We start from the raw sequence: 24,286 nt of genomic DNA on the forward strand, positions 1-24,286 counted from the left end.
ACACGCTCTGAGAATGCCTGTCACGCGGTCACATGCAGTGCTTCACTATCACACTAAACACAGTTTATCATAATAAGATTGAATTTACTATAGGAGGCATACAGTAAAGACAGGCTGTCTGACTTATAGCATTATTTTTGATATTGCTAGTATGTGTAGTGTACCCACTTGGAATGATTTTAAATTTCCATTTGTAATACTTATTTTTCCAATCTAATCATTGAACATGTATTGTAGGAGCCGTTAGTTAATAACATGTATTTAGGCTACTGAATAAGAGGACTCATGTCCACTTAACGCACAATCACACATAGTGAGCTTTTATTTTGAAAAAACGAGGACGTGTTGACGTCATTTTTATTCGACTGAAGTGACCCAGCATCCATTGCGCCCGAAATCATGGCTGGTGTTCTGAAAAAGGTACGAGTGGAGGTCATGTTATGATTTTGTGAAAATGTAATGTGCTTTTGTTAATTCAGTTAGTGTCCTTTGACTTTACAATTGATATGAGCTTTGTCGCTTTCTATTGACAAGCAATTTACATGGCTGACACGATGCGAACGCAAAGCTACATGGCGTTGTATCCATACGTTCTGTAATGTTCCACCTTCCTTCTGAATGCCGTATGACTATTTTTACCCAGGAGATTACTAGCTAACGTTAGCTATGTCGTCTCGCGTGCTAACTCATTGTGTGTAATATTTTCCCCAGACAACAGGCTTGGTGGGACTGGCCGTGTCTCACAACCCTCATGAGGTGAGTCCCCAGTAAAGACCATAATATACAGCTTTAGTAGTTGTGTAGCTGCCGTAATGATCATAAACGGCAGTAGTACACCACAACTACTTTTGTCTTTAAATGTAAATGTGTGTGTGTGTGTGTGTGTGTGTGTGTGTGTGTGTGTGTGTGTGTGTGTGTGTGTGTGTGTGTGTGTGTCCCCTCAGCGCCTGAGGATCCTGTACAGTAAGATCCTGGCGTCTCTCCAAGTCATACCTCAGGACGCAGCCTACAGAAAGTACACAGAACAGCTTGTCAACGACCGCTTTGACCTTATCAAAGCTGTAAGTTACACTCCAACCACGGTCACGTTCAGGGCTAGACCAGGGTCAGGTTAAGTTTAACACCGTAGAAAACCCTTCCTACCAGCCCGCATTGTGACTGATTTCATGTATTAGCTTGAACTTATGTGAACCTCTGAGGTTATCCCCTCATGTTATGAGACATTGTTTGAGATGGCGTCTGTGTGTTTAAATCCATATAGATCATTTAATTTTCTGTCTTCATTTCAATGGAAAGGAGCCTGATGTGGAGAAACTAGAGAAGAAAATCAACTGTGGTCAGATCGAGGAGGTCATTCACCAGGTACAGAGAGGAGCCTCACACTCTTTTCTTTGCTTTATATCTTCCTCCTAGAGTTGCTTTCTTTAGCCCTGTTTATACCTGGTTTCAACATGCGTCCGTTGTCCTGATCGTGTCCAAATTCGGGTTGTGCCCACATTTGTTGACAGGTGTGGACAATCAAAAGACACATTGTGATCTGATTGTGATCATTTCTTCCTGACCACCTCTGGAGGTAGTCGATGACACGTATTGTGCGGATATCCTTGAAGTGGATCACTAAAAATGGTCATTAAAGATCGCATTGAACTTATCGTAAGAGTAGGGGTGTTAACCCCCGGTGTCCTGGCTAAATTCCCAGTCTGTCCCTCGGGTACCTAATCATCCCCAGTTTACAATTGTCCCATTCATCCCTCCTCCTCTCCTCTGTAACTATTCCCCAGGTCGTTGCTGTAAATGAGACTGTGTTCTCGGTCAACTTACCTGGTCAAATAAAAAGTGTAAACAAATCCGGACAACGAAAGCGTATAAATTTGGCTAACGTCACGGTTGTCCCGGCCTCTGAAAAAAATAAAGCAACCCGGCCAGTTGAATTAAGATCATGGTCTTAGAAACCTGTGCATCCAGCGCTGAGTAAAATTGGAATATAGAAAAATATGTTTGAGATTTTGTTCCGAATGGGGGGGGGGAAAAAGGGTTCTCCCGTTCTCACATCCAATGCCAGCGCAGGCAATGCAAATAGTCTGGGTAGCCATTTCATTAGGTGTTCAGGAGTCTTATGGCTTGGGGGTAGACGCTGTTTAGAAGCCTCTTAGACCTAGACTTGGCGCTCCGGTACCGCTTGCTGTGCGGTAGCAGAGAGAACCGTCTATGACTAGGGTGGCTGAAGTCTTGGGCAATTTTCAGGGCCTTCCTTTGACACCGCCTGGTATAAAGGTCCTGGATGGCAGGGATCTTGGTCCCAGTGATGTAATGGGTCGTTCGCACTACCCTCTGTAGTGCCTTGCGGTCGGAGGCCAAGCAGTTGCCATACCAGGCAGTGATGCAACCAGTCAGGATGGTGCAGCTGTAGAAACTTTTCAGGATCTGAGGACCCATGCCAAATCTTTTCAGTCTCCTGAGGGGGAATAGGTTATGTCATGCCCTCTTCACGACTGTCTTGGTGTGCTTGGACCATGTTAGTGTGTTGGTGATGTGGACACCAAGGAACTTGAAGCTTTCAACCTGCTCCACTGCAGCCACGTCGATGAGAATGGGGGGGTGCTCAGTCCTCTTTTTCATGTAGTCCACAATCATCTCCTTTGTCGTGATCACGTTGAGGGAGAGGTTGTTGTCCTGGCACCACACGGCCAGATCTCTGACCACCTCCCCATAGGCTGTTTCGTCGTTGTCGGTGATCAAGCCTACCACTGTTGTGTCATCGGCAAACTTAATGATGGTGTTGGAGTCATGCCTGGCCGTGCAGTCATGAGTGAACAGGGAGTACAGGAGGGGACTGAACTCGCACCCCTGAGGGGCCCCTGTGTTGAGGATCAGCGTGGCGGATGTGTTGCTACCTACCCTTACCATCTAGGGGCGGCCTGTCAGGAAGTCCAGGATCCAGTTGCAGAGGGAGGTGTTTAGTCCCAGGGTCCTTAGCTTATTGATGAGCTTTGAGGGCACTATGGTGCTGAATGCTGAGCTGTAGTCAATGAATAGCATTCTCACATAGGTGTTCCTTTTGTCCAGGTGGGAAAGGGCAGTGTGGAGTGCAATAGAGATTGCATCAGCTGTGGATCTGTTGGTGCGGTATGCAAATTAGAGTGGGTCTAGGGTTTCTGGGATAATGGTGTTGATGTGAGCCATGACCAGCCTTTCAAAGCACTTCATGGCTGCAGACGTGAGTGCTACGGGTCGGTGTTAATTTAGGCAGGTTACCTGAGTGTTCTTGGGCACAGGCACTATGGTGGTCTGCTTGAAATAAACTCGGACAGGGAAGTTGAAAAAAAAATGTCGGTGAAGACACTTGCCAGTTGGTCAGCGCATGCTCACAGTACACGTCCTGGTAATCTGTCTGGCCCTGCGGCCTTGTGAATGTTGACCTGTGTTAAAGGTCTTACTTGCATCGGCTGCGTAGAGTGTGATCACACATTCTACCCGGAACATGATGAGGTACCGTTAGTGAATTATCAATGATTTGGAGGAAACTAAACCATGGTAATTCTCCCAGCATGTCACGTTTTTTATTTATTCCTTTGGTACTGTTTAGGCCTATACTAAAGGTTATTTACAATAATATAAAGATAATGTATGTAAACAATGATGCGTAAAGAACAAACCTATCCAGACCTGTTTGGATAATGCATTGCGCCATTCAGAGATGGACTTTGTAGCCTACTCTGTAACTTAACCTTTTTCTGTTTTTACGATGTGCATTAGGGCTTAGTGATATTTGGATTTATACTGTGCAATAATTGTATTTTGTATACGCATCCAGATTGTTTGTGGGGGTGACGCTTTTAGGGATGGGAGAGATTCTCTGAATATTTATTCGTATGGCTGCTGGACAAGTCGAGGTTATCGGCACAGTAGTCCGTTATGCCCAGTCTTAAATCGTTGGATAACAAAAGTAGGCTCTAATGATGAGTATAAAACTATTGATTATAAAAGCGTGCTGTTTTCTGTCTTTTATACAGCTTGTGTCATAGCGGGAGGTCGGATTAATATGCATACAGGGAGGGACCAGGGAATCTGGTCACAATCAGGACGAAGTGGGCAGATATGAATCACATTTTATTGCCGTGTGTAGACGCATCTCGATCTGATCACGACAGCCATGTTAATGCAAGGTGTAACCACGGCTACGGAGACATTGTTTTGTTTCTCAAACTATTTTGAAGCATTCAGAAACCTCCCGCATACTGTGTCTCTCTCTTCCCCATTTATCCTACATCCCTTGCCTTATCTGACCCACTAGTTTCCTCTTCCCTCCAGGCGGAGTGTGAGTTGGCACTATCCAGGAAGATGGCAGAATGGAAACCATGGGAACCACTGATTGAAGAGCCTCCTGTCAACCAATGGAAGTGGCCTGTTTAAAGACTACTTCCTGTATTTATCATATGTCTGTGTCAATGTGTAAGTACTTCATGCTCCATTCACAATGAAGCATGTACAAATAAAGCTGTGGAAATATTTTCCCTATCCTTGTAAAACTAATCTTTGACATTTTGCTTGTGGGTACTGGGTGATACATAATAAAAAATAAATTCAGACAGTTTACATAAGTACAGTAGCCAAATGAATGGAAGATACTATTTATTGAAAAACATTCCAGTCCTGATCGTGCTCATTTGTTGCAAAACGATTAGCTACTGTTTGCACTAACGAATTGACCCCATGTGTAAACCTGATGATCAGATCACAAAAAAAAACAGTTAGAATGTACCTCTTTTGAGAAAGGGTGTCGTTCTATCCTAATGTACCCCACATATTTAAAGCTGTTCAGTCAAAGTTAACTTAGAAATAAGATTGGACAACAGTTTGAATCCCAGTTGTGACTGACACCCATGTGGGTCGTAACCTGCGTGTAATGCCCCTCATCCACAACCAACCTGCCAACTGTAAGGCAATTATTTTATTTGACTCTCACCTGTAAACTCCATTTACATTTTAGTCATTTAGCAGACACTCTTATCCAGAGCGACTTACAGTAGTGAATGCATACATTTTGTTGTTCTGGCCCCCCGTGGGAATCGAACCCACAACCCTGGCGTTGCAAACACCATGCTCCACCAACTGAGCCACAGGGAAGGCCACACACACCTTTCATCCAACCAATCAATTTGTCCGGGACTACCTCTGGAGGTGGGCAAGAAGATCACATCAGTCATTTTAATCATCTACAAACACAATTATTTGGACAAGATCAGGACACATACTGCATATTACGAGGTATAAACAGGGCTCAAGATACAAGCCTTCCTCAGGGAACCCTGTTATCAGACACAACAACTTGTTTTACTTCTCGTTTTATTATAACCACAACCTTAGCGCTTTAGACCCACAGTACATCATTAAAAACAGAACATATGAACAGTTGTATAGGCCAGACAGGAGAAAAGAGCTTGTCTGTTTAATAGACCGGGCTCTATTCAATCCATATCGCTGAAGCGTTACATTTAGCTCGCTATTAATCTAAAAGTAATTTCCCAATGAGCCGACATCTGCAGCGTTTAGCGCAAACGCGGCGGGAACATTGCATTTATATAAAGATTACGCTGAATTTCCACCATATAGATTAAATAGAGCCCTTAGATTAGGTTATTAAAGTCCTGCTATCAATCATTCCTTATAATGATAATTATTGTTCACAAAGCATTTAACAGAACAAAATTTGGTTAACCAGTAAATCCCCTACCAATAACTAGCAAGCATTTATTTCCCCGTTCACTAGTATGAAGCACAGGTAACTTCCCCCTTGTGTTGCCCTCTGTGGCATAGTTATAGAATTAGCAGAACAGAAATGTGCATACAACATGGTGTGTGGCGTTCCATTTGGAATGTTTGAATTGCTCCCCATCACATCCATAGAAATGGAGTAACCCTTAAGTCATATCAATAATGGAAACTCCTGTTGGGTGGACCATTAAAAAGGCTTAAGGATGTTCATAGCCATGTCTGTTCTACAAATTCTAATTCTATAGTCATAACATTCATAACATCTGGATGTGTTCTTCACGGAGCCGTTCTCCATGCCCGTGTGAAGCGCAGACAGTTGCATCATGGGAGCGGTAGTTCCCTCAGGTCCTGGAGTCCTGGGCTCCGCTGGTGGCCCTCTGCAGCAGCTGAACCATGATGGGGTAGACCGGGGCGAACTCCTTCCCCTGACGAGCCTTCACACTCTGCATGTAGGCCTCCAGAGCACCCCTAGCACACACAGAAGGAGATGGCGTTTCTAAAGACACACTACCCCAATAGAATTGATGGGAATTTCATCATTTTACCACAAGAGGGTGCTCACTCCCTCTGAGTGATACCAAACAACCCACCAGCGGTCTCAAAGGTTGTAAGACTTTTGTCGTTCTCCTGCAGTTACCTAATGAGTGTGAGGCGGTCTCTCTCTGAAGGGTGGTCATCCAGCCACTGGGAGTAGCGAGCGATGGACCACTCTGCTCTCTGTGGAAGAGGGAGAATTAGTACAAAGTTAAGATAAAGATGACGGTTGGAATCAGTATAGATAAGTGTGTATAGAAGTATTTGTAGGTACACTATAAGACCAAAAGTATGTGGACACCTGCCAGTCGAACATCTCATTCCAAAATCATGGGCATTAATATGGAGTTGGTCCCCCCTTTGCCGCTATAACAGCCTACAGTCTTCTGAGAAGGCTTTCCACTAGATGTTGGAACATTTCTGCGAGGACTTGCTTCCATTCAGCCACAAGAGCATTAGTGAGGTCGAGCACTGATGTTGGGTGATTAGGCCTGGTTCGTGTTCCAATTCATCCTAAACGTGTTCGATGGGGTTGAGGTCACGGCTCTGTGCAGGCCATTCAAGTTCTTCCACACCGATCTTGACAAACCATTTCTGTATGGACCTCGCTTTGTGCACAGGGGCATTGTCATGCTGAAACAGGAAAGGGCCTTCCCCAAACTGTTTCTACAAAGTTGGAAGCACAGAATCATCTAGAATGTCATTGTATGCTGTAGCGTTAAGATTTCCCTTCACTGGAACTAAGGGGCCTAGCCTGAACCATGAAAAACAGCCTCAGACCATTATTCCTCCTCCACCAAACTTTCTCCTGGCATTCGCCAAACCCAGATTCGTCCGTCGGATTGCCAGATGGTGAAGCGTGATTCATCACTCCAGAGAACGTGTTTCCACTGCTCCAGAGTCCAACGGCGGCGAGCTTTACACCACTCCAGCCGACGCTTGGCATTGCGCATGGTGATCTTAGGCTTGTGTGCGGCTGCTCGGCCATGGAAACCCATTTCATGCAGCTTCCGGCGAACAGGTCTTGTGCTTCAGCACTCAGTGGTCCCGTTCTGTGAGCTTGTGTGGTCTACCACTTAGCGGCTGAGCCGTTGTTGCTCCTAGACATTTCCACTTCACAATAACAGCACTTAGTTGACCGGGACAGCTCTAGCAGGGCAGAAATTTGACAAACTGACTTGTTGGAAAGGTGGCATCCTTTGATGGTGCAACGTTGAAAGTTACTGAGCTCTTCAGTAAAGCCATTCTACTGTAAATGTTTGTCTATGGAGATTGCATGGCTGTTTGCTCGATTTTATACACTTGTCAGCAACGGGTGTGGCTGAAATGGCCGAATCCACTAATTTGAAGGGGTGTCCACATACTTTTGTATATATAGTGTGTGTCTGTGTGTGTGTGTACCTGGTGAGGTGATTTGAGCTCAGACGGTGCTCTGGTGAACAGGAAGTGTAGCAGGGTGCTGTATGGAATCAGATCCCCCACGGCTGGACTGCTGGCTATCAGCTCACTGTTCTGGAACAGCAGGGGCCTAACAACACACACACACAAAATGTCGGCTACATTGAGGTGTCTAGCCTAAATAACGTGTTCATTATGTTACACCATTACCCTTTACCCATTATCTTTAAACCATTACCCTAGCGTCTAAGCAGAGGCAGACGGCAGGGAGACCGAGAGAATTACAGCTCCCTAACCCTCCAATAATGACTAACATCTTCATTAAGATCCACTCTCACTCTGGAAACTACCGCTGCTATTGAGGCGTTCCCCATCTCATCAAAGGTTTAACAGGAATAGGCTGTGCATAATAACTGATGTAATAACTATGTGTAACTAATGCGTCATGCATGTGTAAGAAGCAGAGATGTAATAACATACCTGAAAGATCTCAGCAGGCGGTAGGGTTTCCCCAGCTCAGACACTCTCCTACAGAGAGGAGCTACGGCCAGCTCCATCTAAAAATACAGGGAAGAAATAGCACCGTGAGAACATGAATACAGAGTTACTTGATGAACTTCAAAATGCACAGAAACACCCAAGAGACAGGCAGATACGGAGAGAGATACCGATAATACCCTCACATAGAGCCCTTCTCACCTGAGCGAAGTCAGCCGCCAATCTCATCTTGCCTCCCTCCCCTAGGGGGCGCAGCAGGCTGGCGTGGCGGATGAACAGTGTGATGCAGCGCTGGGCGATGCTCTCCGTGTTGTCGTATATGAAGTCGACACACTGGAAGTGGCGGAAGTAGTCCGCCATCACACGGCCCACGAAGCCCTGTAGCTCCCGCATGTACAGAGAGCAGGGCACGTCCGGCTTCCCCGGGGTGGACATAGTCCTGGACACACACACACACACACACACACACACACACACACCACACACACACACACACACACACACACACACACACACACACACACACACACACACACACACACACACACACACACACACACACAATGGTTAGTATAGGTCAGGGTCTGACTCATAACCATGAACCTCAGGCCATTAAGTGACTACACACTATACCTATGTGTGTGTGTGTGTGTCTGTGTTACTGAGTGTATGCAAATGTGTGTATGTGTGTGCTGTGAGTCGGCTAACTCCCAGCAGGGCCTTGTCTGTGTAAGATCAGAGAGCGTAAAGCAGTCTAGTCTGTATTCAGAGTGCTGAATGTCAATCTGAGCTCTCGGCCTCTGTATGTATGGCCGTGACAGAATAACCAGCGTGTGCCAGGGGCCGATAACATTTAGTCAGCGGCAGGAGGCTACAGTACTGACGCAGGGACCCTTTGTGTGGCTCTGTCTAATGGGACCCTGCTAGCGGGGTGTGTGTGTGTGTGTGTGTGTGTGTGTGTGTGTGTGTGTGTGTGTGTGTGTGTGTGTGTGTCGTGACCGCAAAGCCCCAAGACTAACTGAGTCTACAGGTCCATTGGGAGCCTCTCAATTGTACAGAGACGAGTCTGGGTAATATGAATGGACCACGGCATGAATGGAGGGAGAATATCTGAATGCAACTGTAGAGGGTCTAGAGACGAAGGGTTCCTAAACTTTTTCACTCAGGCCCCCCTTCCAGCATTGGGAAACATCCCTCATCCCCCCCTGCTGCGCGCACCACAAACTGTTCACATCCCTCTTGTTGGCGAAGAGAACACTTTGCAGGTTTAAAGCTTATTTTCCTACAATTCTACACATTTTGTCATGGGGTGCAGAGAAAATGTTGCAATTTTAAAGCGCATTTTCTTGCTATCCTATACATTTTGCCATGTCTAATGTGTATTCATGCGATATTTGAGTGACTCGAACATCACTACAAAATCTATGGGCTAAAAAACCTAGCTAGAAAACTAGCTGACATGGGCTAGTTGATCTGGGCACTTCTGACCAAGTTGTAAATAGCTCTCTAAGGTATGACTGACATGCCGTATAATGATGATGCACTACCCAATGTAGAAATGTCACGTTGTGCACCTAGAGGGTTGCGCCCCACAGTTTGGGAACCACTGGTCTAGACCATAAAGATCCTATTAAATGCATTCCTAATTCTATGGTCTAGGCTGGTTCTACCTGTGTGTGCACAGATTGACAAGTGAGCTGCTGGTCTCACAGCTAGGTTCCACAGGGCTATGGCCTTGGCTGGCATCCATGGATGCTTGCTGATTCAGACTTGACCTTTTTACAAAATGAACCCCCCCACAGTTTTTTTTAACACGTCAATATCGCCGCTGCGACTAGAATCCTGCAACAGCTACTCTGCCACTGTGTCCCTATGGCTTATATCTGGGAGACGGTCAGTGGGGTCAATGGCTCAAGGAGACTCGGATGGTAGCGTGACTAAGAGTTCACTCAGAGGATGTGTGTGTGTGTGTGTGTGTGTGTGAGGAACAGGGTGTGTCACTGCAAGGAGCTCCCTCTGCGCAACACAAGAGCAAGTGTGTGTGTGTGTGTGTGTGTGTGCAAGTGCATTTGTTGGGGAGAAAGGGGGCAGGGGTGAGTTCAGTCACTCAGCCACATTGTGTTTATCTGACCATGAAAAGGTCATTTGGACAGGGGGCTGAAGAGACAAAACACACACACACGATTCTATACGAGAGCAGAGCAGTGTGTGTAAAACAGTAGATAGCCTGAGGATGTGTGTATGAGTGCGTAAATGTCAAGCTCAAGGGAAAGAGAGAAACATTTTGTAAATGTAAATTAGCAATGGATGCTGTTTAGAGACAATCAGATAATAGTATCACAGATAACGTATTATCAGACATAAAGCTCTGTAGCACTATGTCACCAAGCCCACCTGTAAACATTGCCCTTTAAACAACTTAAACCTCAACCTTACTCCTAGAACGGGGGCAACTAGCTTGAGGAGTGTGATGTCTTAAAGTGTGTGTATACTAACCCAGAGAAGTCTTCCTGATGCATAGTGATGATGATGGCTTCTATGGAGTCACTGACCGACAGCAGGAGAGGCTGTACTGCACTGGCCATCAGAGCCTGTACTCCCTACACGCACGCACGCACACGCAAGGGAGGGCATAATTAAACAAGGCATAAAAAGGGTTGTGTGTCATAACTCTGAAACAACTCCGTCAGACAATGACATCTCAAATATCAGTGGACGCACAATGATGAACTGAACAAAAATGACCATAACTTCTTGCATCTGCAGGCCAGGTACATAGCTGAAGGACACAGCCCCCACAGGGACACACCTGATTCACTTAAGTCTGCCATTGCCTAGCAACCCAAACAGACTGGTCGTCTTGGCAGCATGAATGCGATTTGCTGATAAGCGGACGTTTGCAGTGAGCTTTAGGATAGGAGCTCTGTGCACGTGACATGTCAGACGAGAGAGGAAGAGCGCGCGTGTGGGTGTACGTATTTGTGTGTGTGGGCATGTGTGTGTGTCGGTCGCGGGGTTCGGAGTGGGGCCGCCAGTTTATCGTTCGCTCCATCTTTAGATCAATCTAAACTCAATAGACCTGACCCACTGTGTGTGTGTGTGTGTGTGCGTGTTTGTGTTTGTTCCCATCAGCTAAGCCCCTGCCAATGATAGATAACCAGATCTCTGTTCAGATCTCTTCTCTAAACTCCTTCACAACAAAGTTAACAATGTCCCCCCCCCTCCCCCCCGTTGTGTGTGGCGTGGGGGATTGGCGGAACGCAGAGAGAAACAAGCCTCCGACCATCTTCCCAGTTACAACAAAATACCTTGGTGAGGAAAAAGCGAGTGATTGCCAAAGAAGAGTCTACACACTCCACTCAGTGTTTACCGTTTTATCTCCCAGAGTGAGATGCATCAGAAATAGCAATGTTTTGTTTGGTTTCCATAACTCAGTTCCAAGTTCCAAAATTGCCCATTCAAACCCCATAATGAAAAACCAGCAGCATAATCCACCACCATCTGCACATCAGAGAGAATGGAGAGAAAAAGAAGAGGGGAAGACTAGAGAGGAGTAGAGATGAGAGGAGGAGGAAATCAGTAGAGAAGAACGATAGAGGAGGAGGAGTAGAGAGGAGAAAACAGTAGAGCAGTATAGGAGGAGACGAGTGTCTGTCTTACCTCTAGTGAAGCAGTGAGAGCATGTTCAGCAGCCGGAGGACATGACCCCAATCCTGATATCACCTGAGAACACACACACAGAGAGCACACACACACAGAGACACACACACAGAGACACACACACAGAGACACACACACACACACGCACAGAGACGCACACGCACAGAGACACACACACACACAGAGACACACACACACACAGAGACACACACACACACACAGAGACACACACACACACAGAGACACACACACACAAAAAGGACAAAGGTTAGGTTACAGTGAAACCTGACAAACACTATTCGTCTTTTTCCCCACATATCCCTCCCGTATTCTTCTAACGGTTATTACAGCATTTATCCTCCCTCCTTGCTCTCCAATCCTCCACGTCCCTCCTTCCATCCCATCCTTCTCCCCCCCCCCCCCCCCTCCCTCCTAAAATAACCAGCCATTCTTGCTGAAACGGCTTCACTGCTTTCAAATGGGAAAATTTTGACAACCTCCCAGGCAACTAAATATTTGATGGCAGAGTAATCTCCTTTTATGCCACTATTAATCACACAGGCCCCAGCACCAGGACACATCATACATCTTTAATGGGCCATATTAAGGAATAATTTTCCCCATTTCTCCCTCTAACTCTCTCTCTGGATCCCACTTCCTTGCACTCTCTTTCTCTGCCTCTCTACATCTCTCCCTTCCTTGTCATCCTTCTCTCTTTTTACTCCTCTCTCCGCTCCTCTCGTCCTCTCTTCTCTCCCCGCTCCTCTCTCCCTCAACACTCTCTCGCCGCTCCTCTCTTCCCCTCTCGCCGCTCCTCTCTCCCCCGCCACTCTCTCGCCGCTCCTCTCTTCCCCTCTCGCCGCTCCTCTCTCCCCCTCACTTACTGCATCTCTCCCTCTCTCACTGCATCTCTCTCTCTCTCCCTCCCATGCAGCTAGTTTACTTTGGGTGATGAGATACATTAACTCTACAAATAATTGGTTGTCAGCATTTTCCCATCAAACCATTGTGACATCAGATGACCAGCACACACACACACACTCTTCTGCGTGAACTCTTAGTCACGCTACCATCCCAGTCTCCCTATAATATGTAATATAACACACGTGTCAATGTCTGATAAAGATATCATGTAAAACATAATGTAGCCGTGTAAAACATAATGTAGCCGTGTAAAACATAATGTAGCCGGGTTAAACATAATGTAGCCGTGTAAAACATAATGTAGCCGTGTTAAACATAATGTAGCCGGGTAAAACATAATGTAGCCGGGTAAAACATAATGTAGCCGGGTTAAACATAATGTAGCCGTGTAAAACATAATGTAGCCGTGTAAAACATAATGTAGCCGTGTAAAACATAATGTAGCCGTGTAAAACATAATGTAGCCGTGTAAAACATAATGTAGCCGTGTTAAACATAATGTAGCCGGGTTAAACATAATGTAGCCGGGTTAAACATAATGTAGCCGGGTTAAACATAATGTAGCCGGGTTAAACATAATGTAGCCGTGTAAAACATAATGTAGCCGTGTAAAACATAATGTAGCCGTGTAAAACATAATGTAGCCGTGTTAAACATAATGTAGACGTGTTAAACATAATGTAGCCGTGTAAAACAGAATGTAGCCGGGTTAAACATAATGTAGCCGTGTAAAACATAATGTAGACGTGTAAAACATAATGTAGACATGTTAAACATAATGTAGCCGTGTAAAACATAATGATAATGTAGCCGTGTAAAACATAATGTAGACATGGAAAAAGAACACAAGTGTAATGTGGTGTGTGTATACGTGTGTGTGTTACTTTAGCAACAGCCTGGTGTAGTCTGTAGAGGGAGTTGACCACCGCCATGTTCCTCCTCTGGCCTTCCGTTAGAGGCCCTATCACCTGACTGGCATCCCCCTGGGTAGATAGCTGGAGAGAAACACAGAGTGAGAGAAGAAGGGAAGGATGGAGGGAGAGAAATAAGAGGAAGAGAGAGAGAGAGAGAGAGAAATAGGTGGAGAGAAGAGAGAGAAAAAAAAGTCAGGACACCTGTAGTTCTCAGCAGACACAGCAGCAGTGAGAGCAAGGGCACACCAGAGCCAGACTCCAGATCCCACTGCTATAGCAGAGCACGGAGGGGCCAGGGAACAACACATACAAATGGGACAGGATCCAGCTGTAGTAGCAGTTTGTGCTGCTGTCTCCAGGCCATGTTCCACAGGCAGACAGGGACACCTCACCACCACTCATCTCAGAGGTGATAACATGCAGGTCACACACACACCTGGGGAAATTAGAGGCTCCCTATCTGAGATGGCCATCTCAGGAAGATGAAGAGAGAGAAATTGGGGCCATCTCAGGAAGACAGAGAGAGAGGAATTGGGGCCATCTCAGGAAGACAGAGAGAGAGGAATTGGGGCCATCTCAGGAAGACAGAGAGAGAGGAATTGGGGCCATCTCAGGAAGACAGAGAGAGAGGAATTGGGGCCATCTCAGGAAGACAGAGAGAGAGGAATTGGGGCCATCTCAGGAAGACAGAGAGAGAGGAATTGGGGCCATCTCAGGAAGACAGAGAGAGAGGAATTGGGGCCATCTCAGGAAGACAGAGAGAGAGGAATTGGGGCCATCTCAGGAAGACAGAGAGAGAGGAATTGGGGCCATCTCAGGAAGACAGAGAGAGAGGAATTGGGGCCATCTCAGGAAGACAGAGAGAGAGGAATTGGGGCCATCTCAGGAAGACAGAGAGAGAGGAATTGGGGCCATCTCAGGAAGACAGAGAGAGAGGAATTGGGGCCATCTCAGGAAGACAGAGAGATAGGAATTGGGGCCATCTCAGGAAGACAGAGAGAGAGGAATTGGGGCCATCTCAGGAAGACAGAGAGAGAGGAATTGGGGCCATCTCAGGAAGACAGAGAGAGAGAAAAAGCGAGAGGCAACATGTGCAAAGTGGTGCCATAGCAACGGTCTAAAAATGGCACAGCAACAGTTAACTATAGCCTTAGAGTGTAGTTGTGTGGATGGCAAACACGCACACACAGAGGCCCACACACAAACTGACATTCATGACACATGCACGTGCCCACACACACGCACAGAAAGGTGTCAGGATACCAGCACTGAAGTAGCTTCCAGTTCACACCTGAGTATGTCTGTGTTTGTGTGAGAGTAACTGTAGATCAGGCCTGTGTGTGTCGCATCTCAGTGTGTGTGTCAGAGTGTATATTTAAAGCTTGGGGTGTCTGTGGAGGAGGCTCCAACCTACTAATAAAACTTCTAAGTTAGTCACTGTTAACTTAGAAGCATGTTTTTGTACCCTTCTCATTGATGAGCAATTTTTTTTATTTAATACATTTAGAATAAAGCTGTCACGTAACAAAATGTGGAAAAGGGGAAGGGGTCTGAATACTTTCCGAATGCACTGTAATTAGAGGGTTGTAGGCATAAAACAAATAATAATAATATTAAAGTAAAACAAAATAAGTAACCAATTCAGACCTTTACAATTAAGTTAGCAGACTTCATGAGTAAGGGTGGGTAATGAAGAAAAATAAAGAAAATTAAAACAAAGATGATATGATCGCTGTAGGACCAATAGCACTTAATCCATTTTCTTAATTCATTATTAGCAATATACTTTAAAAGACCTTAAACCAAAATGTGCCATCCTTTAAGTGCTCTATACTATTTACCAAAAAACAAGAGGGCATGAGCAAGAAGAGCGCGATGAGCCAAGTAAAGCCCCCCCCGGCCAAATCTTCCCCTAACCTGGACAAAGCTGGGCCAATTGTGCGCCGCCTTATGGGACTCCAGGTCACGGCCAGTTGTGACACAGCCTGGGATCGAACCCGGGTCTGTAGTAACGCCTCAAGCACTGCGATGCAGTGCCTTAGATCGCTGCACCACTCAGGAGGCCCCTCGCAAGGTGCATTTTTTATCTGTTTTTTAAATCAAATTTTACTGCTTACATCAGTTGATGTGGAGTAGAGTTCCGTGTAGTTATGGCTCTATGTAGTACTGTGTGCCTCCCATAGTATGTTCTGGACTTGGGGACTGTGAAGAGACCTCGTGGCATGTCTTTTGGGGTATGCATGGGTGTCCGCCAGTAGTTCAAACTGACAGCTCTGGGGCATTCAACATGTCAATAGCTCTCACAAATACAAGTAGTGATGAAGTCAATCTCTCCTCCACTTTGAGCCAGGAGAGATTGACATGCATATTATTAATGTTAGCTCTCTGTGTACATCCAAGGGCCAGCCGTGCTGCCCTGTTCTGAGACAAAACTAGGGCCTGTGAGACCTGCCTTGATGATTGCGCTATTAAGAAAGTTGAGCTGCGCTTTACTATGGACATTTTAGCTACTGTTGTAGAAATATGTTTTCACCATGGCAGTTTACAATCCAGGGTTACTCCAAGCAGCTCAATTTACACATTATTTATTACAAGATTTAAGTGAGGTTTAGGGTTTAGTGAATGACTTGTCCCAAATACAATGTTTTTAGTAAAAAAAAGAAACGTATTCCTTGCCACCCACTCTGAAACTAACTGCAGATCTTTGTTAAGTGTTGCAGTCATTTCAGTCGCTGTAGTACAGTTGCTGACTTGTATGGTGTTGAGTCATCCGCATACATAGACATCTTTGTTTGGATCTGGATACTGCTTTCAAGCTAATTTCTGCAGCATTAGTAAAGATGTGAACAATAAATGTTGCTGATTTCATTCCTGTGCTGTTTGTAACTACCCTGGTAGGTTGACTGATAACCTGAACCAGGTTGCAGGCACTGGTTACAGTTTGAAGTTTTTTCTTAAGTGGGCAGTTTGATGAAAGCCAGTCAATATTTAAAAATCACCCAGAAAATATACCTCTGTTGATATCACATACATTATCAAGCATTTCACACGTTATCCAGATACTGACTGTTAGCACTTGGTGGTCTATAGCAGCTTCCCTCAAGAATGGGCTTTAGGTGAGGCAGATGAACCTGTAGCCAACTACAAATACCTAGGTGTCTGGTTAGACTGTAAACTCTCCTTCCAGACTCACATTAAGCATCGCCAATCCAAAATTAAATCTAGATCGGCTTCCTATTTCGCAACAAAGCCTCCTTCACTCATGCTGCCAAACATACCCTCGTAAAACTGACTATCCTACTGATCCTTGACTTCGACGATGTCATTTACAAAATAGCCTCTAACACTCTACTCAGCAAACTGGATGTAGTCTATCACAGTGACATCTGTTTTGTCACCAAAGCCCCACATACTACCCACCACTGCGACCTGTATGCTCTCGTTGGCTGGCCCTCACTACATATTCGTCGCCAAACCCACTGGCTCCAGGTCATCTATAAGTCTTTGCTAGGTAAAGCCCCGCCTTATCACAACTCACTGGTCACCATAGCAACACCCACCCGTAGCACGCACTCCAGCAGGTATATTTCACTGGGTCATCCCCAAAGCCAACACTTCCTTTGGCCGCCTTTCCTTCCAGTTCTCTGCTGCCAATGACTGGAACGAATTGCAAAAATCTCTGAAGCTGGAGTCTTATATCTCCCTCTCTAACTTTAAGCATCAGCTGTCAGAGCAGCTTACCGATCACTGTACCAGTACACAGCCAATCTGTAAATAGCACACCCAACTACCTCATCCCCATATTGTTATTTATCCTCTTGCTCTTTTGCACCCCAGTATCTCTACTTGCACATCATCATCTGCACATCTATCACTCCAGTGTTAATGATAAATTATAATTATTTCGCCTCTTCATTGCCTTAGCTCCCTACTCTTCTACATTTGCACACACTGTACATAGATCTTTCTATTGTGTTATTGACTGTACGTTTGTTTATGTGTAACTCTGTGTTGTTGTTTTTGTCGCACTGCTTTGCTTTATCTTGGCCAGGTCGCAGTTGTAAATGAGAACTTGTTCTCAACTGGCTAGGTTAAATAAAGGTGAAAATTAAATTAAAAAAAACTTGTTTCTTAAACTACATATGTTACGTGGGCTATTTTGAGAAGTTTTCTTCTGGGATGCTTACCTGTTTTCATTGCTTTAATGGGAAGGCTAGCAGAAGTAGATATGCTTATGTTATTTATGTTAGTGCAGGGTGAGCTGCTAGGGCACACCGGCTCAGTGCTAATAGTATAAATCTGGTTCATAGGCATATGATTACTGCATACAATAGCTGTAGGATCAGCAGAGGCATTTAGGGCAGTTAAAGGGACATATATTAGTATACTTACATTGTGTCTACCAATGCTGGCATAATGTACATTTGCTGAAGCTTTATGACAACTCAGCGTCACAATGGCAGGGATTAACTGAGCTGGGCTTGGGTCATTGATAAGTCATTGTCTCAACGCAGCCTTTTAATGCTGTGAAAGGATCCAGGAACCCAAATGATGTGGGTGGATCCGTGTTGTTTTCAAAAGGTATAGAAATAGTCAACAAAAGTTACCCCCATTGAGAGGCAACAATCACGTAGCAGGTTGTGAAGAGAAAGAATCCTGCTAAAGCTTTCAATGCCAATATTCAGAGTGGGCACAGGGCCAGATATGATGGGTATTTTATTATTGTCTAGCAGAGAGTCAATCAGCTCTTTAAAATCCAGTTTCAACTGTTCAATGCTGCTCTTCATAATGTCATTAAAACCCACATGATAGATTTGTTTTCCATGTCCTGACGTAGTACATTCGGGAGCAGCTTAGTCATGACATTTACTCCAGCTCCAGGACAGGACATTGCTTTTGCACCAGGAACGGTCAAATGTATTACCATGGAGCTGCCCAAAATCACGGCTGGCGAGAAGGACAAGGAAATCCACCCACACCCACGCTTCACAGGATTTGGAGAACCCTTTATGGACGGGCGAGAGGCAGGATAACTTGAGCGTGTTGCTCCCGGCGCAGGCCTCTGACAGATGGAGAAGCCCTACTTTTGACCAGAGCCCTATGGGTCACTAACCCAGCCACTAGCCTCTTCAGTAACCCTCCTCATCGGACTATCCAAGCAACCCACTGATGATGACCATTGATTCATAGCAGGGAAATTCTGAATGAACACTGATGACTATGGGCTGAGAGAGACATGCTCTGACCGGTCTGTACTATTCTACCTCCCTCTATTGTCTTCTGTTCTCTCCTCCTCCTCCCCTCTCATCAAATCAAGTCAAATCAAACTTTATTTGTGACATGCGCCAAACACAAGCGTAGACCTTACCGGGAAATGCTTATTTACAAGCCCTTAACCAACAGTGCAGTTCAAGAAGAGTTTAGAAAATATTTACCAAATAAACTAAAGTAAAAAAATTATAAAATCTCCCCTCATATCCTCTCTTTGCGCCCACTGACACTCACTGCCATACAGGGCTGCCACTTAGCCACAGAACAGGGTTTGACTGATGGACAATTGGTTGTTGTGGTGACCTACCAGCTGCTCAGACTTGACACAGAAGAGCTGGACGGTCTTGGCAGCGTTCTTGGCCACCGCCAGAGTGAGACTGGTGTCTACCGACGCCACGTTCAGCTCACTGTGGAGGACACACACATAATAATATAACATGTAGGACATTGGAAAGAACAGGATCAGGGCAGGATCAGCAAAAAAAAAGTGAGATGACCAACAGATGTAAGAAATAATATTTCTGCTTTTATCCTGAGAATTTTGTCTGAGTAGGGAACAGTGTTTGTGTAGGTGTGTACCTGGTGATGGTCTTTATGATGCTGTCCAGTTCGTCGTGGGAGGGGGGGTTGCGTCCCCCCATGGGGAACACCAGGTTGATGGGGTCAAACAGACGAGACAGAGACTTGGAGAGGTACGCTGCCTCGTAGGGCTGCAGAGAGTCCTTCAAAGCCTTCTCTGGACTACACACAGACATATTATTTATCTCATGAATGTGTTTACATACTATATACATTGATGGTTAATTATTTTCCTGGTTTCAACAAAGTTCTACATTTCGGAACATGCCTAGAGGCCAGATTCTCTGTCTATTTACACATCTCACACACGCTGATCTAGACCCACAGTGAGTGCACAGTGGACTGGTCTGTGCCGCTGGAGCGAGATGAAGACATCAGCAGTGACAGGCTCTGGCAGGCCTACCCCTCTCTTCCAACTCTCTCTCTCCCTTGCTCTCTCTCTTTTCTCTCACACTGATGAAATGGGGAAGAGGTAGAGAAACCCAAGCTAACAACAGCCTGTAGGGGCATCAAGGGACAAGGTTGGATATGGGGTTGCGCATGATTACACACACACACACACACACACACACACACACACACACACACACACACACACACACACACACACACACACACACACACACACACAGTGTTGTATGCACTTCTGCAGCAGCGCTCCAATCTTTGGTTCATCTGGCCAGTCATTTTATGCACCATAATTCATCAGACAGGGCGCCTATTGATTAATGGTGCTCTCTCGTTAACTGAAATGTAGCTAAATGAGAATAATGACAATGTGCACACGAGCAAATGTGCATTCAATGTTTGTTCTCCATCTCATCACTCTCTCCTCTGAATTATTTTGCTCCCTTATCCCTCCCGTGTCAACCAGCCGATTCATCCATCTCTTCCCACCCCGTCACTTCTCCGTCTGGGCTTTTTCACACTACCTCCTTTCATCCTATTCCCTCACTTTATCCGTTCGTGCAGTTCTCTATCAGCTTGTTAGTGTACCCTCTTTCCTCTATTCATGCACCCCTCCCCCCTCCCTCCCTCCCCTCTCTTCAGCCCCCTCTCTCTTCAGTGCCCAACCACAGCAACAGACACCTTGAGTAACAGAGGTAATTTGGCCCACAGCAGCGCCCGTAATTACAAGTTTAAACATTGAGACGGCACACAACACACAGGCTGACAGCTCTACATCAGAGAGCAAACAGAGAGACGAAGCGAGAAAGAGGGTATGGGGTAGAGCGAGACAGGCAGAGCAAGGAAATGAAAGACCGGTAGAGAGCGGGATGGAGAGAGGGACCCAAGAGAGAAGAGAGTAATAGAAAGAGGGAGAGAAAGAGAATGAATAGAGTCAGGGAGATAACCTGGGTCTGCTCCCAGTGGCTCTCATGTACCCATGGTTAATCAACACTGACTCAACTTGACTGAGTGCCAGGGGGATAACCAGCAGGGCCAGGCGCTGTAGCCTGAGTACCCTGGCACAGGATCTCCTACTGGGAAACTGGGAGCAGCAAGGGCCCCTGGCTGGGCCTGGAGCTCCACACCATTAGGTTAATGTGTGACTCATATCAGGCTCCAGCAGTTACAGACATACGCTATAGTGTACAGGAGCCATTTCCACCTGTCTGCTCACATAGCCATCACAACGCAATTTAAACACTCAAGTTGTTGCATCTGTCACAAATATAGTTGCTTATTCCAGACATCTACAGGCAGGATAGGGATATGATAGGGATATGTCAGGCCTGAAGTTCACCCAGTAGAGGGGGTCTACGTCCCAAATAGCACCCTATTCTACGGCTGTCCCTAACAAAAAAAGATATCTTGGTCGACGAGAGTAGTCTGTTCTTTAGAACCAATCGATTGTTTGAAATTTGAAAATGTGTATTTTTCCATATATAAAAATCGAATCAAATGTTATGTCACATGCGGCGAATACGAAACAGGTGTAGACCTTACCATGAAATGCTTACTTACAAGCCGTTAACCAACCATGCAGTGAAGAAAATATTTACTAAATAAACTAGAGTAAAAAAAATGTATAAAAAGTAACACAATAGGGCCTCCCAAATGGTGCAGTGGTCTAAGGCACTACATTGCAGTTGCTAGCTGTGCCACTAGAGATCCTGGTTCGAGTCCAGGCTCTGTCGCAGCCGGCACAATTGGCCCAGCGTCATCCGGGTTAGGGGAGGGTTTGGCCGGCAGGGATGTCCTTGTCCCATCACGCTCTAGCGACTCCTGTGATGGGCCGGACGCATGCACACTGACACGGTCGCCAAGTGTACTGTGTTTCCTCCAACACATTGGTGCGGCTTCTGTGTTAAGCGGGCATTGTGTCAAGAAGCAGTGCAGCTTGGTTGGGTCGTGTTTCGGAGGACGCATGGCTCTCAACCTTTGCCTCTCCCGAGTCCGTACGGGAGTTGCAGCGATTAGACAAGACTGTAACTACTACCAATTGGATTCTACGAAATTGGAGAGAAAAAGGGGTAAAAGTAAAAAAATATATTAAAAAAGTAACACAATAAAATATTGAGGCTATATACAGGGGGCACCGGTACCAACTCAATGTGTGGGGGTATAGGTTAGTCACGGTAAATTGTACATGTAGGTAGGGGTAAAGTTACTATGCATGGATAATAAACAACGAGTAGCAGCAGTGTAAAAACAAAGGAGGGGGGGGGGTGTCAATGCAAATAGTCCGGGTGGCCATTTGATTAATTGTTCAGCAGTCTTATGGCTTAGGGGTAGAAGCTGTTGAGGAGCCTTTTGGACTTAGACTTGGCACTCCGGTACCACTTGCCGTGCGGTAGCAGAGAGAACAGTATATGACTTGGGTGACTGGAGTCTTTAACAATTTCTTTGGCCTTCCTCTGACACCACCTAGAATATTGGTCATGGATGGCAGGAAGCATGGCCCCAGTAATGTACAGGGCGGTATGCACTACCCTTTGTAACGCCTTACGGCGGAAGCCGAGCAGTTGGTGATGCAACCAGACGGTGATGCAACCGGTCAGGATGCTCTCGATGGTGCAGCTGTAGAACGTTTTGAGGATCACGGCACCCATGCAAACTCTTCTCAGTCTCCTGAGGGGGAAAAGACATTGTCGTGCCCTCTTCACAACTTTCTTAGTGTGTTTGGACCATGATAGTTCGTTGGTGGACACCAAGGAATTTGAAACTCTCGACCCGCTCCACACAGCCCGTCAATGTGAATGGGGGTGTGTTCGGCCCTCCTTTTCTGTAGTCCACGATAATCTCCTTTGTCTTGCTCACGTTGACAGAGAGGTTGTTGTCCTGGCACCACACTGCCAGGTCTCTGACCTCCTCCCTATAGGTGGTCTCATAGTTGTCGGTGATCAGGCCTACCACCGTTGTGTCGTCAGCAAACGTAATGATGGCGCTGGAGTCATGCTTGGCCACGCAGTCGTGAGTGAACAGGGAGTACAGGAGGGGACTAAGCATGCACCCCTGAGGGGCCCCTGTGTTGAGGATCAGCGTGGAGGTTGTGTTGTTGCCTACCTGTCAAGAAGTCCAGGATCCAGTTGCAGAGGGAGGTGTTTGGTCCTAGGGTCCTTAGCGATGAGCTTTGTGGGTACTATGGTGTTGAACACTGAGCTGTAGTCAATTAACAGCATTTTCACATACAGTTCCAGTCAAAAATTTGGACACCTACTCATTCAAGGGTTTTTGTTAATTTTTACTATTTTCTACATTGTAGAATAATAGTGAAGACATCAAAACCAAAAAATATATTTTAGATTCTTCAAAGTAGCCATCCTTTGCCATGATGACAGCTTTGGACACTCATGGCATTCTCTCAATCAGCTTCACCTGGAATGCTTTTCCAACAGTCTTGAAGTTCCCACATATGCTGAGCACTGCTTTTACTTCACTCTGTGGTCCAACCTATGCCAAACCATCTCAATTAGGTTGAGGTCGGGTGATTGTGGAGCCCAGGTCATCTGATGCAGCACTCTATCACTCTCCTTCTTGGTCAAATAGCCCTTCCACAGCCTGGAGGTGTATTAGGTCATTGTCTTGTTGGAAGAATAAAAATGATAGTCCCACTAAGCGCAAACTACATGGGATGGCGTATCGCTGCAGAATGCATTGGTTAAGTGTGCCTTGAATTCTAAATAAATCACAGACAGGGTCACCAGCAAAGCATCCCCACACCTCCTCCTCCATGCTTCACGGTGGGAACCACACATGCGGAGATCATCCGTTCACCTTCTCTACATCTCACAAAGACATGGCGGTTGGAACCAAAAATCTCAAATTTGGACTCGGACCAAAGGACAGATTTTCGCCGGTCTAATGTCCATTGCTCGTGTTTCTTGGCCCAAGCAAGTCCTTTCTTTTTATTGGTGTTCTTTAGTAGTGGTTTCTTTGCAGAAATTCAACCATGAAGGCTTGATTCATGCAGTCTTCTCTGAACAGTTGATGTTGAGATGTGTCTGTTACTTGAACTCTGTGAAGCATTAATTTGGGCTGCAATCTGAGGCTGGTAACTAGTGAATTTATCCTCTTCAGCAGAGGTAACTCTGGGTCTTCCTTTCCTGTGGCGGTCCTCATGAGAGCCAGTTTCATCATTGCGCTTAATGGTTTTTGCAACTGCACTTGAAGAAACGTTCAAAGTTCTTGAAGGTCAGTCAATCTGGAAGATTTCATGTCTTAAAGTAATGATGGACTGTTTTTCTTTGCTTATTTGAGCTGTTCTTTCCATAATATGGACTTGGTAT

At 45.7% G+C, this 24,286-nt stretch overlaps 2 protein-coding genes across 2 annotated transcripts in view; one reads left to right on the top strand and one right to left on the bottom strand.

The window, feature by feature from the left end:
* The first annotated feature begins 215 nt into the window (after positions 1–215).
* Positions 216–4,529, top strand: LOC106609195 (NADH dehydrogenase [ubiquinone] 1 alpha subcomplex subunit 5). The gene is made up of 5 exons (XM_014207711.3): positions 216–420; positions 712–756; positions 945–1,061; positions 1,297–1,362; positions 4,312–4,529. The coding sequence occupies exons 1-5, from the start codon at positions 400–402 to the stop codon at positions 4,411–4,413; spliced, it is 351 nt and encodes a 116-aa protein (XP_014063186.1). The 5' UTR covers positions 216–399; the 3' UTR covers positions 4,414–4,529.
* Positions 4,530–4,615: 86 nt separating this feature from the next.
* LOC106609192 (conserved oligomeric Golgi complex subunit 5) overlaps positions 4,616–24,286 on the bottom strand; it is a 103,115-nt gene continuing 83,444 nt past the window's right edge. The window contains exons 13-22 of the mRNA XM_014207707.3: positions 19,554–19,715; positions 19,282–19,381; positions 13,674–13,784; positions 11,866–11,928; positions 10,702–10,805; positions 8,407–8,644; positions 8,188–8,264; positions 7,711–7,837; positions 6,413–6,492; positions 4,616–6,243 (exon numbers count right to left, since the gene is read on the bottom strand). Of these exons, the coding sequence (XP_014063182.1) occupies positions 6,117–6,243; positions 6,413–6,492; positions 7,711–7,837; positions 8,188–8,264; positions 8,407–8,644; positions 10,702–10,805; positions 11,866–11,928; positions 13,674–13,784; positions 19,282–19,381; positions 19,554–19,715 (1,189 nt within the window). The 3' untranslated portion in view covers positions 4,616–6,116. The remainder of the gene's footprint in view (positions 6,244–6,412; positions 6,493–7,710; positions 7,838–8,187; positions 8,265–8,406; positions 8,645–10,701; positions 10,806–11,865; positions 11,929–13,673; positions 13,785–19,281; positions 19,382–19,553; positions 19,716–24,286) is intronic.

This window comes from Salmo salar, chromosome 07 (assembly GCF_965601325.2).
Source record: "Salmo salar chromosome 07, fSalSal1, whole genome shotgun sequence".
Lineage (NCBI taxonomy): Eukaryota > Metazoa > Chordata > Actinopteri > Salmoniformes > Salmonidae > Salmo > Salmo salar.

What these genes read in the sequence shown, in the direction of transcription:
- LOC106609195 (XM_014207711.3), top strand. Translation starts at nt 400, where the DNA reads ATGGCTGGTGTTCTGAAAAAG. An exon ending in TGTCTCACAACCCTCATGAG is followed by an intron (nt 757 to 944) that starts GTGAGTCCCCAG and finishes GTGTCCCCTCAG; the next exon opens with CGCCTGAGGATCCTGTACAG. An exon ending in GCTTTGACCTTATCAAAGCT is followed by an intron (nt 1,062 to 1,296) that starts GTAAGTTACACT and finishes TTCAATGGAAAG; the next exon opens with GAGCCTGATGTGGAGAAACT.